At 42.1% G+C, this 13562-nt stretch overlaps 1 protein-coding gene across 3 annotated transcripts in view; it reads right to left on the reverse strand.

Moving 5' to 3' along the window:
• The window catches only part of malt3 (MALT paracaspase 3), a 118010-nt gene extending 109889 nt beyond the window's left edge, over positions 1 to 8121 (reverse strand). For all 3 annotated transcript variants that reach the window (XM_041178601.1, XM_041178600.1, XM_041178599.1), the window contains exon 1: positions 7929 to 8121. In XM_041178601.1, the coding sequence (XP_041034535.1) occupies positions 7929 to 7965 (37 nt within the window). In that variant the 5' untranslated portion in view covers positions 7966 to 8121. The remainder of the gene's footprint in view (positions 1 to 7928) is intronic.
• Positions 8122 to 13562: the final 5441 nt, after the last annotated feature.

Below are 13562 nucleotides of genomic sequence, written 5' to 3' on the forward strand. Positions count from 1 at the left end.
TGACTCATCAACCTCCCAGTTTTCTGTTGTTTTGTCCTTTTTATCCCCAACTAAACAAGTTGAACCACTTTCACTGCAGAGTATTACTCAATAGCACAGATAAACAGCTTTTAATTAAGAACAAAAGCTCATGGGATGTGGGCATCACTGGCAAGGCCAGCAATTATTGCCCATCCCTAACTGCCCTCGAGAAGATGGTGATGAGCTGCTGTCTTGAATCACTGCAGTCCGTGTGGTGTAGGTATACCCAGTGCCGGTAAGACCAGAGTTCCAGGATTTTGATGCAGCGATGGATAAAGGAACAGTGATATAGTTCCATGTCAAGATGGCATATGACTTTTGAGGGGAACTTGCAAACCATTTATTATCATCTTTGACTATTTTTCATTCAAATAGCGAGGGCTGGTGATATTAGTTGGATTAACTCCAACAAGTAGGAGGGAACCTGAAAGGTTTAAACGGCCGAATCATTGAAGCATTGTGACCTAGCAATGTTTGTTGTAGACAATAACAACTCCATCAAACTGTCATGGCTCTGTAACTCCTCCGAGCAACTGCCTCCACAAAATATCTTCAAAACTCTTCCTGCTTAAATAAATGTAAACTAGTGGATTCCTGTGGCATTGCTCACCCAATTTCCACTACAACACCTCTATTTCAACTTTCTGGATTCAGGTTAAACTGGAAACTGAATGGTCAGGTCCAGACCATCTGCTCTGCCTCTATCCCAATGAGAAAGATTTAAGGTAACATTGGATCATAGCAATTTAATGTGTCCTATTACCCAGCCATCTCCAACAGCACCTCACACTATTGTCATCATATGGAATGGGTTATAAGGCCCAACTGCTACTGATCTGATCAAACTCAAACAAAATTTTGACCGTAAACCAAAAAGCAAAAGTCTGAAACAAAACCAGAAGATACTGGACACTCAGCAGCATCTGGGGATACACTTTACCCATTACACAGAAAAGGGAAACCCCCAGAAAAGGAAGATAACAACAATCAGATAATACAGCATATAGATGAAAAAAAGCACTTACTGTTTAGCCCTGTGGTTTATGAGGTCCAAAGGCACTCAGCTTCTTTTCGGTAAGTCACTTATATCCCAAGATTAGTCATTTCAAAATCTCTTCACAAATAAATGGTATTGTGGCAAGAGACTATTTTTGAAGGGTTTTTTTTGCTGGATCAGCCTGAAAAAAACACCTGCTAACCAAAGATGCAGACATTTGATTTCCATTTCTGCTTCTTGAAGGCAGATTCTCATTTGGGGGGGATGGACAGGAAGCTCCTGACCTACATTTTCAGAATGGTCTCAAATAATCATTTCAAGAAGCAATCTTTGCCCTTTCCTTGAAGAGTCCACCCTATATAGATGGAACAGCAACTTACATTTATATAACCCCTTTGATATAGTTAAATATCTCAAGGCACTTCATTTCTGCATTATCAAAGAAAATTTGATACCGAGCCATATCGAGATATAGGGCAGGTGACCAGAAGCTTGGTCAAAGATGTGGCTTTTGAGGAGTGTCTTAAAGGAGAAGAGAGAGGCAGAAAGGTTTATGAGGGAATTCTAGGTGCAGACTCTACTGCTCATGTTATATACACAATACCCACACCATGCCACAACATGAACACACAGCCGTCAGTACCCACACTATGCACTCACAGCATAACCCTAACCCCCTCCCACCATGTACAAGTATTTTGCAGTGCCACATTGCATCAATGAAACCCAAACCATAGCAGTCACACTGTGTTAGATGGCGCAGAGACAGAGACCTGAGGGTTCACAAACACAAATTTTTGAAGGTGGTAGGACATAATGATAAAGCTGATATTAATAAAAAAGCACATGGGATCATGGACTTTATAACTAGAGACTTAGAGTGCAAAAGCAAAGAAGCTGGTTAGGCTTCAGGCCTCAGCTGGGTCCTTGTGTCCAATTCTGGGCACCACGTTGTGAAAAGATGTCAAAGCCTTGAAGAGAATGCAGAGAAGATTTCCCAGCATGCCAGCAGGGGATGTTGAAGACTAGAGAATCTGTGGCTGTTCTCCTAAGAGCTTGTTAAGGGGAGATTTAATAAAGGCATCCGAAATTATGAAGGGTTTTGATAAGAGTTGATAGAAAGAAACCGTTTCCACTGGCAGAAAGATTGGCAACCAGAGGTTACAGATTTAAGCGAACTGGCAAGAAAACCAGAAAGACAGTGAGATTGTTTTACGCTATGAGTTACAGTGAATGCACTGCATAAAAACGATGGTTCCAGCGATGGTTATAACTTAAAAAAGGGATTTGGATATATACTTGAAAAGGAAAATTTTGCTGGACTATAGGGAAAGAGCAGGGGAGTGGAACTAATTGGATAGCTCTGTCTGTGCTGTATGATTCTATGATCAAAGGCATGCACAATATTGATGTGTACCTGCCGCTCTATTCATGTACTTGCAGAGTATTCTGTGTGCATGCAACTTGTATTACCCATACTAGGTATATACAGCTCCCACCACTGCTCCTGCAACATGCCTGCAGTGTTTACATATAACTTCCACCGTCTACATGCAGGTCCTAACCTACATTTAAAGGTTAAACTCTGCACAGAATACACAATCCACAATATAGACACGCAGTCCCCACCATACATGAGCCACTTGTACATATACAATACCGAGATTATGGATATGGAGCTCCCCACAGGCACACAGCCAGCACCATACACAGTTCCCAAGTTATTTTTTTAAATTCATTCACAGGATGTGTGCATCGTTGGCTAGGCCAGCATTTATTGCCCATCTCCAATTTCTTTTGAGAAGGTGGTGGTGAGCCACAGTGCATATGGTGTAAGTACACCCACAGTGCTTCAGCAGGAGGTGGTGGTATAATGGTAATGGTAATGTCATTGGACTAGTAATCCAGAGGCCCAACTAATACTCTGGGGACATGGGTTCAAATGGAATTTAAATTTAATAGCTGAAGTGAGTGACTGTCCTTGGCATCAAGGCCACGTTTGACCTAGTGCAACATCAAGGAGCCCTAGTAAAACTGGAGTCAATGGGCATCAGGGGAAAAACTCTCCACTGGTTGGAGCACAAAGAAAGACAGTTGTGGTTGTTTGAGGTCAGTCATCTCACCTCCAGAACATCACTGCAGGAGTTCCTCCAGGTAGTGTCTTTGGCCCAACCATCTTCAGCTGCTTCATCAATGACCTTCCATCCATCATAAAAACTGGGGATGTTCACTGGTGATTGCACAATGTTCAACACCATTGACGACTCCTCAGATACTGAAGCAGCCCATGTACAAATGCAGCAAGACCTGGGCAATATCCAGGCTTGGGCTGACAAGTGGCAAGTAACATTTGCACCACACAAGTGCCAAGCAATGCCCATCTCCAATATGAGAGAATCTAACTATTGCCCCTTGATGTTCAATGGCATTACCATCACCAAATCTCCACTTTCAACACGGGGGCTACCATTGACCAGAAACTGAACTGGACTAGCCATTTAAATACTGTATCTACAAGAGCAGATCAGAGGCTGGGAATCCTGCGATGAGTAACTCACCTCCTGACTCCCAAAGCCTGACCACACCTACAAAGCCAAGTCAGGAGTGCGATGGAATACTCCCCACTTGTCTGGATGAGTGCAACTCCCAAAACACTCAAGAAACTTGACGCCATCCAGAGCAAAGCAGACTACTTGATTGGCACCACATCCACAAAAATTCACTTCCTCCACCACCAGCAGTGTATACCATCTACAAGATGCACTGCAGGAATTCACCAAGGCTCCTTAGACAGCACCTTCCAAACCCATGACCACTACCATCGAGAAGGACAAGGGCAGCAGATAGATGGGAACACCACCACCTGAAGTTCCCCTCCAAGTTATTCACCCCATCCTGACTTGGAAATATATTGCCGTTCCTTCACTGTCGCTGGGTCAAAATCCTGGAACTCACTTCCTAACACCACACGGACTACAGCAGTTCAAGGCGGCAGCTCACCACCACCTTCTCAAGGGCAACCATGATGGGCAATAAATGCTGGCCCAGCCAGCAAAGCTCACATCCCATGAATGAATATTAAAAAAAGGTAAAAATCTGGAATTAAAAACTTGTGTCTCAGTTATAGTGATCATGAAACCATTGTCGATTGTCGTAAAAATCTACCTAGTTCACTTATATCCTTTAGGGAAGGAAATCTGCCATCCTTATCCTGTCTGGCCTACATGTAACTCTAGACCCACAGCATTGTGGTTGACTCTCAACTGCCCTCTGAAATAGCGTCACAAATCACTAGCTCTTTCAAGTTTAAACTCTATACACACACCTGCAAGAGGCAGAATACAGTCACACATTTTTGGCATTAATTTGTTTCCCACCTCTTTATCCTAACAGCTTTTTATTATTAACAGTTTACTGAGTTCAGTTTTATAAGTGACAATTCTGTTTTTAAACCTCACTTCACTGTCTTACTGACTTTGCTCGATTCAAATAATTGGAAAATTCAAAATTCTCTGCCCTAAAAAAGAAAATTTGCCACAATCAGGAGTAGACCCCCTAGGCATGGCTATGAATATTTTCAGTTTATTCTGATTAACGCAAAGAGCAAGGTCATAAAAAAGCAAACCAAGCACTAAATTTTATTTCTGGAGGGATAGAATTGAAAAGTATGAAAGTTATGCTATACCTGTACTGAACCTTGGTTAGACCACACTGAGTGTACTGTGTGCAGATCTGGTTACCATATTATAAAAAAGGATATAGATGTATTACAGATGGTGCAGAGGATATTTACAAGGATGATAAAGGAACGTGTAGGTATACATATCAGCAAAGGATTAACAGGATGGGTCTCTTCTTTTTAATAAAAAAGGTGGGAGAAGAGTGACCTAATCAAGGTCTTTAAAACGATGAAAGGTTTTATTTGAGTGGATTCAGAAAGAATGTTTCCTCTTGTAGGGAATAGCATAACTAGAGGCCATCAATATAAAGTAGTCACCAAGAAATCCAACCAGGAATTCAGAAGAAACTTCTTCATTCAGAGTGGTGAGAATGTGGAGCTCAGTACCAGAGGGAGTGGTCGAAGTGAATAGTACAGATACATTTAAGAGGAAACTAGACAAGCATATGAGGGAAAGGAGAATAAAGGGTTACAATGGTAGATTTAGATGAGAAAAGATGTGAGGAGGCGTGAGTGGAGCGTAAGCATCAGCATGGACTGGTTGAGCTGAATGACTTGTTTCTATCCAAAGTAGGAAAAAGTAATCAGCTTGTACTTAAAAGCAAAGATTTATATAACATCATACACTCCCTCAGAACATTCCCTCAGAACATCCCAAGTGTGTTACACCAACTAAGTACTTTTTGAAGTGTAGTCACTGTTGTAATGTAGGAAATGCAGCAGCTAGTTTACACATTGCAAGGTCTCCACAAACAGCAATGTGATAATCTGTTCTATTAAGTAATGGATAAATATTGGCCGGAACATCGAGGAGGATTCTGCTGCTCTTCTTTAAATTATTGCCATGGGGATTTTTAACATCCACCTGAAAGAGCCTTGGTTTAAACTCTCATCTGAAATTTGGCACCTCCAACAGTGTGCACTCTCTTCAGTACTGCACTGGAGTCCTGGCCTAGATTTTGCACCCAAATCCCTGGAGTGGAACCCAAACTTTCTGAATCAGAGACGAGAGTTTTAACCACACAGCCACAGCTGACACCCAGAGGCACTCAGATCTGCAACTGATCTCAAGCCAGAACACTGGGGTGAGTACAGGTCCCACACCACACATCCCTTTAATACTGGACAACCCTCACCATCAAACCTGATGGGGTACTTTTTCTGACTCAGCTCTACTTTGCTCCAAAGCACTGACCCAATAAATTATAGAATGATACTGCACAGAAAGAACATTCAGCTCATTGTGGCTATGCTGGTTTTCTGAAAGAGCTACTTAATCAGTCTAGATATCCCCCTGCTCTTTCCCCATAAGTCATAAAAATATTTTCCTTTTCAAATATTTAACAATTCCCCTTGGAAAATATATTCCAGACCATAACAATTTGCTACATTTTTTTTCCCTTCAAGTCAAAGAAACATAGAATGGTGTTGATGTCAGCTCATGGCAAGAGCAACTCAGCTACTCCCAACCTCCCATCTTTCCCCTTGTCCCTGCAAATTCTCTCTTCTGGTGCTTATCCAATTCCCTTTTGAAAGCCATGATTGAACCTGCCTCCACCACACTCTCAGGCATAACTCACGCCATATCCTAATCACTTGCTGCGTAAAAATATTCCTCCTCATGTCATTGCTGGGTGTCTTGCCAATCACCTTAATTCAGTGTTCTCTTGTTCTCGATCTTTTCATCAATGAGAATAGTTTCTCCCTATCTACTCTGTCTAAACCCATCATGATTTTGAACACCTCTATCAAATCTCCTCTCAGCCTTCTCTTCTCTAAGGAAAACAACCCCAGCTTCTCCAATCTATCCACATAACTGAAGATCCTCATCCCCGGGACCATTCTCATAAATCTTTTCTGCACCCTCTCTAAAGCCTTCATATCTTTCTAAAATGTACTACCCAGAATTGACACAATGTACAAGTTGAGGCCAAACCAGTGTTTTATAAAGGTTCATAATTTCTTCCTTGCTTTTGTACTCAATGCGTCAATTTGTGAAGCCCAGGATTTCATTTGCCTTGTGAACCACTTCTCAACCTGCAACAGTCGCACAGATACCCCAGGTCTCTCTGTTCCTGCACTCCTTTTAGAACTTTAGTTTATGTTGCCCCGCCATGCTTGTCACCTCTGATTCTTTTTGCCAATTACCTTAAACCTGTGCCCTCTGGTTACACAGCCCATCTGATACTGCAAACAGCATCTCCTTATTCATTCTCTCAAAACTTGAAAGTTTTGAATGCATCTAACGAATCTCCAAATACACTGTCTTTTTGAACCTCGAACTAAATCGTCCTTTTCTAGTGCTGTGGCAGATCAATACTGACACCTTTCCCTCCTTTGTGTCCTTACCAATCTTTCCTGAATACTTTGCAATCAGGTATATTTAGTGGTCATTCCTCCTATTCTTTTGAGCCATTTTCATGCCATTATAATTCCACATAGCTTCTTGTGCCTGCAGCTCACCAACCTTTCTTACTATTTACACACTGTAAACTAGTTCGGATGTGCCACTCTGCCAGAGGATTCCTGCACTGCCCACCTCTTCCTACCCTCCTTACTCTCCTCCTGGGCTCTGTATAGCTGTGGACTGACCACCTCCTGGCTCAGCCTTTCATATACACTCACTGCAGATTCTCCTCAATCTCAGAAACCTGGAGCTCAAGTTTAAGCAACTGGAGGTGTTTGCTGCACATATGGTTATTCAGGACACATGAAGCATCTTGAAGTTCCCAAATGGCACAGAAATTCCAGGCAAAGACCCTCAGACCCACTGTGTTGTCTAAAAATATAATTACTTTTGAGATATAGTTTAGCATCCCCTTACTCTTATACCAGATTAATATCTAATTCAATTTGGACTCCTTTAATGTTGGTGTCTCCAATTAGTCCATTTTAATTTTATTCCTTAATTCCAGTCATCTGATTATTTATATATTTACTGTTATCCCCTGAAATTCCATTCCCCACTCACCAAATTCCCCTCTCTAGTCTATTTAACAGTCACCCAACTCTTCACCAATAAGGAAGCAAGATGCAGCCCAAACTCTATGCTCACAAATAAAAACAGCTGGCTGTGCTCACAGCCCCCTTACTGGGAAAGGGTTGGGTTTGTTTTTGACACTTCCGTCTTTCTTTAGGAAGGGATTTTCCAGTCCAGGTTTGCGGAGATTTCTTTGAATTTCGCCCTGAAATTGCCAGAGTGGCTCAGTTTCCAAAGTCCCGTAAACTCACCTGAGGAGACGGGGGTCGCTCTGGGCACCGCCGGCATCGAAAGCGCTGCTGGAACCTGCGCTGATCCCTGGGGCGCACTTTCCTGGGGCAAAAGAGCAAATTTCCGACAACTCCAACTACCTGCAAACTTCAGCCAAACTTAGAGCCGGAGCTGAGCAGCAGCCGCGATCATTCAACTCACTGCGGGCCTGCAGGAAAATCCCCGGAAGTTAGTTCACATGCAACACGGGGAGGAAAAAAACTTTCTTTATGGAAAGTTCCGCCGCACATTTCGAGCAACCTCGGCTCCTCTAGGTCCTAACGCCTCCGCTACATAGTTGACACAATTCCTCCCTCGGAAAGTCAAGCTCCCTTCTTACTGTAGAATTGCATCATTTATCAACTTGCTATTTTAAAAAAATCCCTAGTGAGAATGGAATTGCATCTAGAGCCTTTCATTCTCTCAGCTCGTCCCAGCACAAATCATCACCAGATGTCAAGGTATCATGCAGATAGAGTGAGAACTTGGTTTTCTCTTAATGTCACATAAGTTAATTATACATAAATCTAAATGAAGTGCAGCACCCACGGCTTCAGATTCCAGTTATTTCCTGAACAATTAAGTCGTGGACTGTGTTGAACTGTGGTCACCTTTGATTTGGAAACAGCAAGATCCCACAAAGAGCAAATTAAATAAAGGAATCCAGTTGATCCATTTTGATGACGTTGGTTGTAGGGATGCATGTTGGCCAGAATACTCTGGAGAATCCCCTGCTCTTCTCTGAAATTGTACCAGGGGATCTTTTCCATCAGGAGGGCAGACGGGGCCTGGGTTTGATGTCTCATTGAAAGATAACACTGCCAGCACTCTCCCAGGAACACATTGAAGTTCTGGAAGTGAGACTTGAACCCATGACCTTCAGGACTTAGAGGTGAGAGTACTACCAGTGAGTCAAGGGTGACATAATTTAATTATAACCTTGCTTGCCCTAAGAGAATGCCATCTGTATTTTGGCTTTACTTGCTTTACATTTGCTGAGGACCATGATTCTCAGACATTTATGTTTGCAGACCAATTAGGCAGGGTGAAAGACCCAGTGGAACTCTTACCGGTCCTATCCTACCAACTTTCACCTAATTACTGCAAAAAAAACTCATCAGAATGATCAAACTGGTGTATTCTCCATGGCAACACCTCCACCAAGTAGAACCCACTTGCCAACCAATCAACACTCTCCTCTCATGAAGTATAAATTGTTGTTCCCTTTACATTTAGTATTCTTGCAGAAGTCCTGATGAGTGCAGGATGAAAAGCTTCGACATGTCTCTTTTTTCAGCATTATACATCAGAATTAATGGGAAATTATGGAAAATATAAATATTTCACTGCTTTTTTGCTTTTAAATGTGATACATTTATGTCCATTAATTTTTTTATTAAATGTCATAAGTAATTATTTATTCAAGCCAGAAACAAAATTATGGACATTTTCATGTTTTGAGCATCAATAGTACAAGTACATTTATTTCAAACAACCTAATGTGTTATAAAAACTTCACAATAATCTTCTTCTGAGCAATGAATACCTACCTTAAAAGCAAAATACTGCAGATGCTGAAAATCTGAAATAAAAAACAGAAAATGCTGGAAAAACTCAGCAGGTCTGGCAGCATCTGTGGAGAAAGAAACAGAGTTAATGTTTCAGAAGAGTCATACGGACTTAAAACATTAATTCTGTCTTAAAATTTTAAATTTAAATTATTAAATCTCGAATTGAAAGCTAGCATCAGTAATGGTGACACCTATGACCAGTTGTCGTAAAAACCCATCTGGTTCACTAATGTCCTTTAGGGAAGGAAATCTGCCTTCCTTACCCGATCTGGCCTACATGTGACCCCACACCCACGGCAATGCAATTGAGTTTCAATTGTCCTCTGAAATGGCCTAGCAAGCTACTCAGTTCAAGAGCAATTAGGGATGGGCAACAAATGCTGTCCTTGCCAGTAATGCCCACATCCTGTGAAAGAATAAGGAAACGAATGCTCATGTGGAACATAAACACCATCAGATACCTTTGGGCTGAATGGTCTGTTTCTCTGCTGTAAATACTTTATAAACACGTAGCACAGGAAGAGGCTGTTTGGTCCATCACACCTGTGTTGGATTTATGAGATGCTACTAATTAGTTCCACCCTCACTGTTCCCAAACATTTCCACTTCGGGTCTACATCCAATTTCTTATTGAAACTCTCTATTCATCTTCAATCTGCTTCCCTTCAGGCAGCGCAAGTTGGTGAATAGAAGGTGAAAAGAAATTCACTCATTAAGAAGAAATGGTCTGAAAACTCCATAGGAATTTGAAAGCATTGAATGAGCAAGGACGGGAGCAAAAAGAGAAGATGTAACATTGTTCTCGACCTCTTTGCCGCCTGGGAAAGAAAGAGGCCTCACAGCCAATGAAATACTTCAAAAGTGTCATCACTGTCATGTGAAATCATCACAGCTGAGAATCGCTTTGTGAATTTATATTCAAACAGATCTTAATGCCTTATATTCATCGTCACATCCGCTGCTGTTTACAGAAATTTTAACATTTTGTTAACTATTCCAAGAGAGCTTTTCCAAGACCCTGCTGCTAATAGCGAGCCTCATCCATTAGGGTTAGGCATGTGGAGCACCAGGGATTGCCAACACTCCAGGATTGTCCAGGAATTGAAGATTAATCTCCAAGACATACCTGCGAGCAACTTTGTGAGAATAATTATAGGGCTAAAAATAGATTTATTTTGTTTTCTGTATCATTTATTAGTTAGAAAAATATTGGAGATAGGTGGGGGGGTGGGGGGTGGGGAAAAAGAGGCAACTGTTTGACTGAGTGGGGCGGTTGGAGGCAGGAGGTTTTGCAATGAAACCTTCAGGAATATATCCATTCTGAGCTCCTAGCCCTATACAGCACACAGTTTTTGCACCACGATTGTAAGCAGTGATTGTCCACATTTTTAACGTGAACCTTTGGCACAATAGTCTCCCTAACAACAGTTCAAATTTGGGAAATTCCCTTCAAACAGGCTTCATTACTCACCTTATATAACAAGAGAACCTATTTTGATAACATATTTCTCATGTTTAACACCAATCCATATGACATCCCCTTTCTCAGTATCAAATGCTGATGGTTCCTCATGGTAATTTTCAAAGGTAATCTTTGAGTCACAAGGTTGTGGGTTCAAATCCCACTCCAGAGGCTTGGACACATCAGCCAAGCCTGACATTTCCAGTGTAGTACTGAATGAGTGCTGCACTGTCAGAGGTGCCATCTTTCACATGTGATGATCAACAGCATTCCTGCTTGTTATTTAACATTTGCATCTAACACACACTTCCTGTTTATTTTGGTTTTTTTGAAAAATATACTTTATTCATAAAATATCTGAAAGAACATTACAAAACATTTCTAAATCACCATCACAAAAAGTGCATCAGATTCAACTTTTACACATGGATCATGAGATGCTTCAAAACAATCAATGAATATTACAGTCATTTCAGTATGATCATTACAGACAGCCAGACAGTGCAATGGTATTGGAGTTATCAATATACATCCTGTTGCACTCTGAGGTGCTTCAATACAATTATAATACAATTAGTATTCAATGCATACATTCATTGTGAGCTGTACAGCCCAAGGGGTCTATACCTTTCCCTGTCCCTCAGTGCACTATGGCAGAAAGGTCTTATACAGTGACCTTTCCCCATTGTGCCTTTGCAGTGGCTGCCCCAAGCTTTAGTGCATCCCTCAGCATGTAGTCCTGGACCTTGGAATGTGCCAGTCTGCAACACTTGGTCGGGGACAACTCTTTGCGCTGGAAGACCAACAAGTTTCGGGTAGACCAAAGAGCATCTTTCACTTAGTTGATGATCTTCCAGCTGCAGCTAATGTTTGTCTCGGTGCGTGTCCCTGGGAACAGCCCGTATAGCACAGAGTTCTGTGTCATCACGCTGCTTGGGATGAACCTCAACAGAAACCACTGCATCTCTCTCCAGACCTTCTTTGCAAAGGCACAATCCACAAGGAGGTGAACAATGCTCTCGTTCCCACCACAGCCACCTCGAGGGCAATGTGCAGAGGGGGTGAGACTCCTGGCGTGTAGGAAGGCTCTGACGATGAGGGCCTTTCTCACCACCAGCCAAGCTACATCTTGGTGCTTGTTGGAAAGTTCTGGTGATGAGGCATTCTGCCAAATGACTTTGACAGTCTGCTTGGGGAACCATCTGACAGGATCCACCATCTCCTTTTTCTGCAGGGCCTCTAAGATGTTATGTGCCGACCAGTGCCTGATGCACTTGTGGTCAAAGGTATTTATCTGCATAAATTTTTCCATGAGGGATAGGTGGTACTTGCTGTTTATCACACTTACTTTCTCTGTCATAATCCTGTTGCATGCCTGGTATCACTTCTGGGCATAACATTTGGTTATGACTTCTAACATTAAGGAGTGTGTAGTCATCTTTCAGTGGCAGCTCTTGTTGGGCATTGGGTAGTGTCCCTGCCTCTGAGCCAAAAGCTCTGGGCTTGAGTCCCATGCAAGGACTTGATGGTCAATAAAGGTGTATTCATAATGTGGCCAAACCGGTTGAGTATCAACTTGTAAATTCTTTCAACTCACGGCTAATGGTGGGCGGTAAGCGTGGGAGAGATTCCTGGTCAGCCATGTAATGGAAAAAAATGTTGGAGCCTTTACCCTCACTATCCATTGCTCCAACTTACAACATGCATGTGGAAGTGCATGTTTCCACAGCAACTTGGACTCCCTGAGTGAGTGTAACATAACTACCACTCATTTTTCAGGGCTGCTGTTCCTCCTCAATCTGTTCCTCAGTTTTATTCCTCTACCTACTGCTACATATTTGATATTTACTTTTAATTTATTTTTGTACTTCTAATTTTTTATTTCTGTGTAAAATGACTTTATTTTCTTTATTTACTCACCTGCTTGGCCGATTTGGGCCTTGAGCCCCTCACATTCCTGACATCTTCCTCTCCATCTATATGGCTCTGGATCTCTGGCTAGCTAAGTGTTCTTTCTTTCAAATGTTAGTGCTTAACCTTTGGCCATCCTATTTGCAGCCATCTGGCAAGTTGGGTCTTCAATCTCAACTCTGGCTCTCATGTCTGTCCAATCCTTGTCCTGCTCAGAGTTCAAGTCTATTATTACCCACACTCTTTGCCTCTGTTACCCAGCAACCATGCCCTCTTAGTCCTCTACCAGCTGCCCTACTTGCGCACTTGCCCACTTCCCAGTGCTCAGTTTTTGCCAGTTTCTTGCCTATGTTCTATTTAAAGCATTTTAAAGGCTTTCAAACTAAAATAACCAATTTCCCTGGTGCAGTGATGCCAGCTTCCCACTCCACCTGGTTTGATGGGTTCTGAGATGGCTGTTAAGACCAATGCACAATCTGAAAACTCTGACACTTGTGAGGCAGGTAGTTCTTGAGAGGTCAAGTAGATGAGTTGTTTGAAGGTTTGTGCACTCCCTCTTACGCCTTGATTTTGCTTCTGCACATTCCCAACAGTTTCTCACTGTGTTTGTTGCCTTTCCGGATGCACCTTCTCTATTTCGGTCAATCGTATGCCAGGGATTCCCATGATCT

The sequence above is a fragment of the Carcharodon carcharias genome, chromosome 32, assembly GCF_017639515.1.
Source record: "Carcharodon carcharias isolate sCarCar2 chromosome 32, sCarCar2.pri, whole genome shotgun sequence".
In the NCBI taxonomy this organism is placed as follows: Eukaryota; Metazoa; Chordata; class Chondrichthyes; order Lamniformes; family Lamnidae; genus Carcharodon; species Carcharodon carcharias.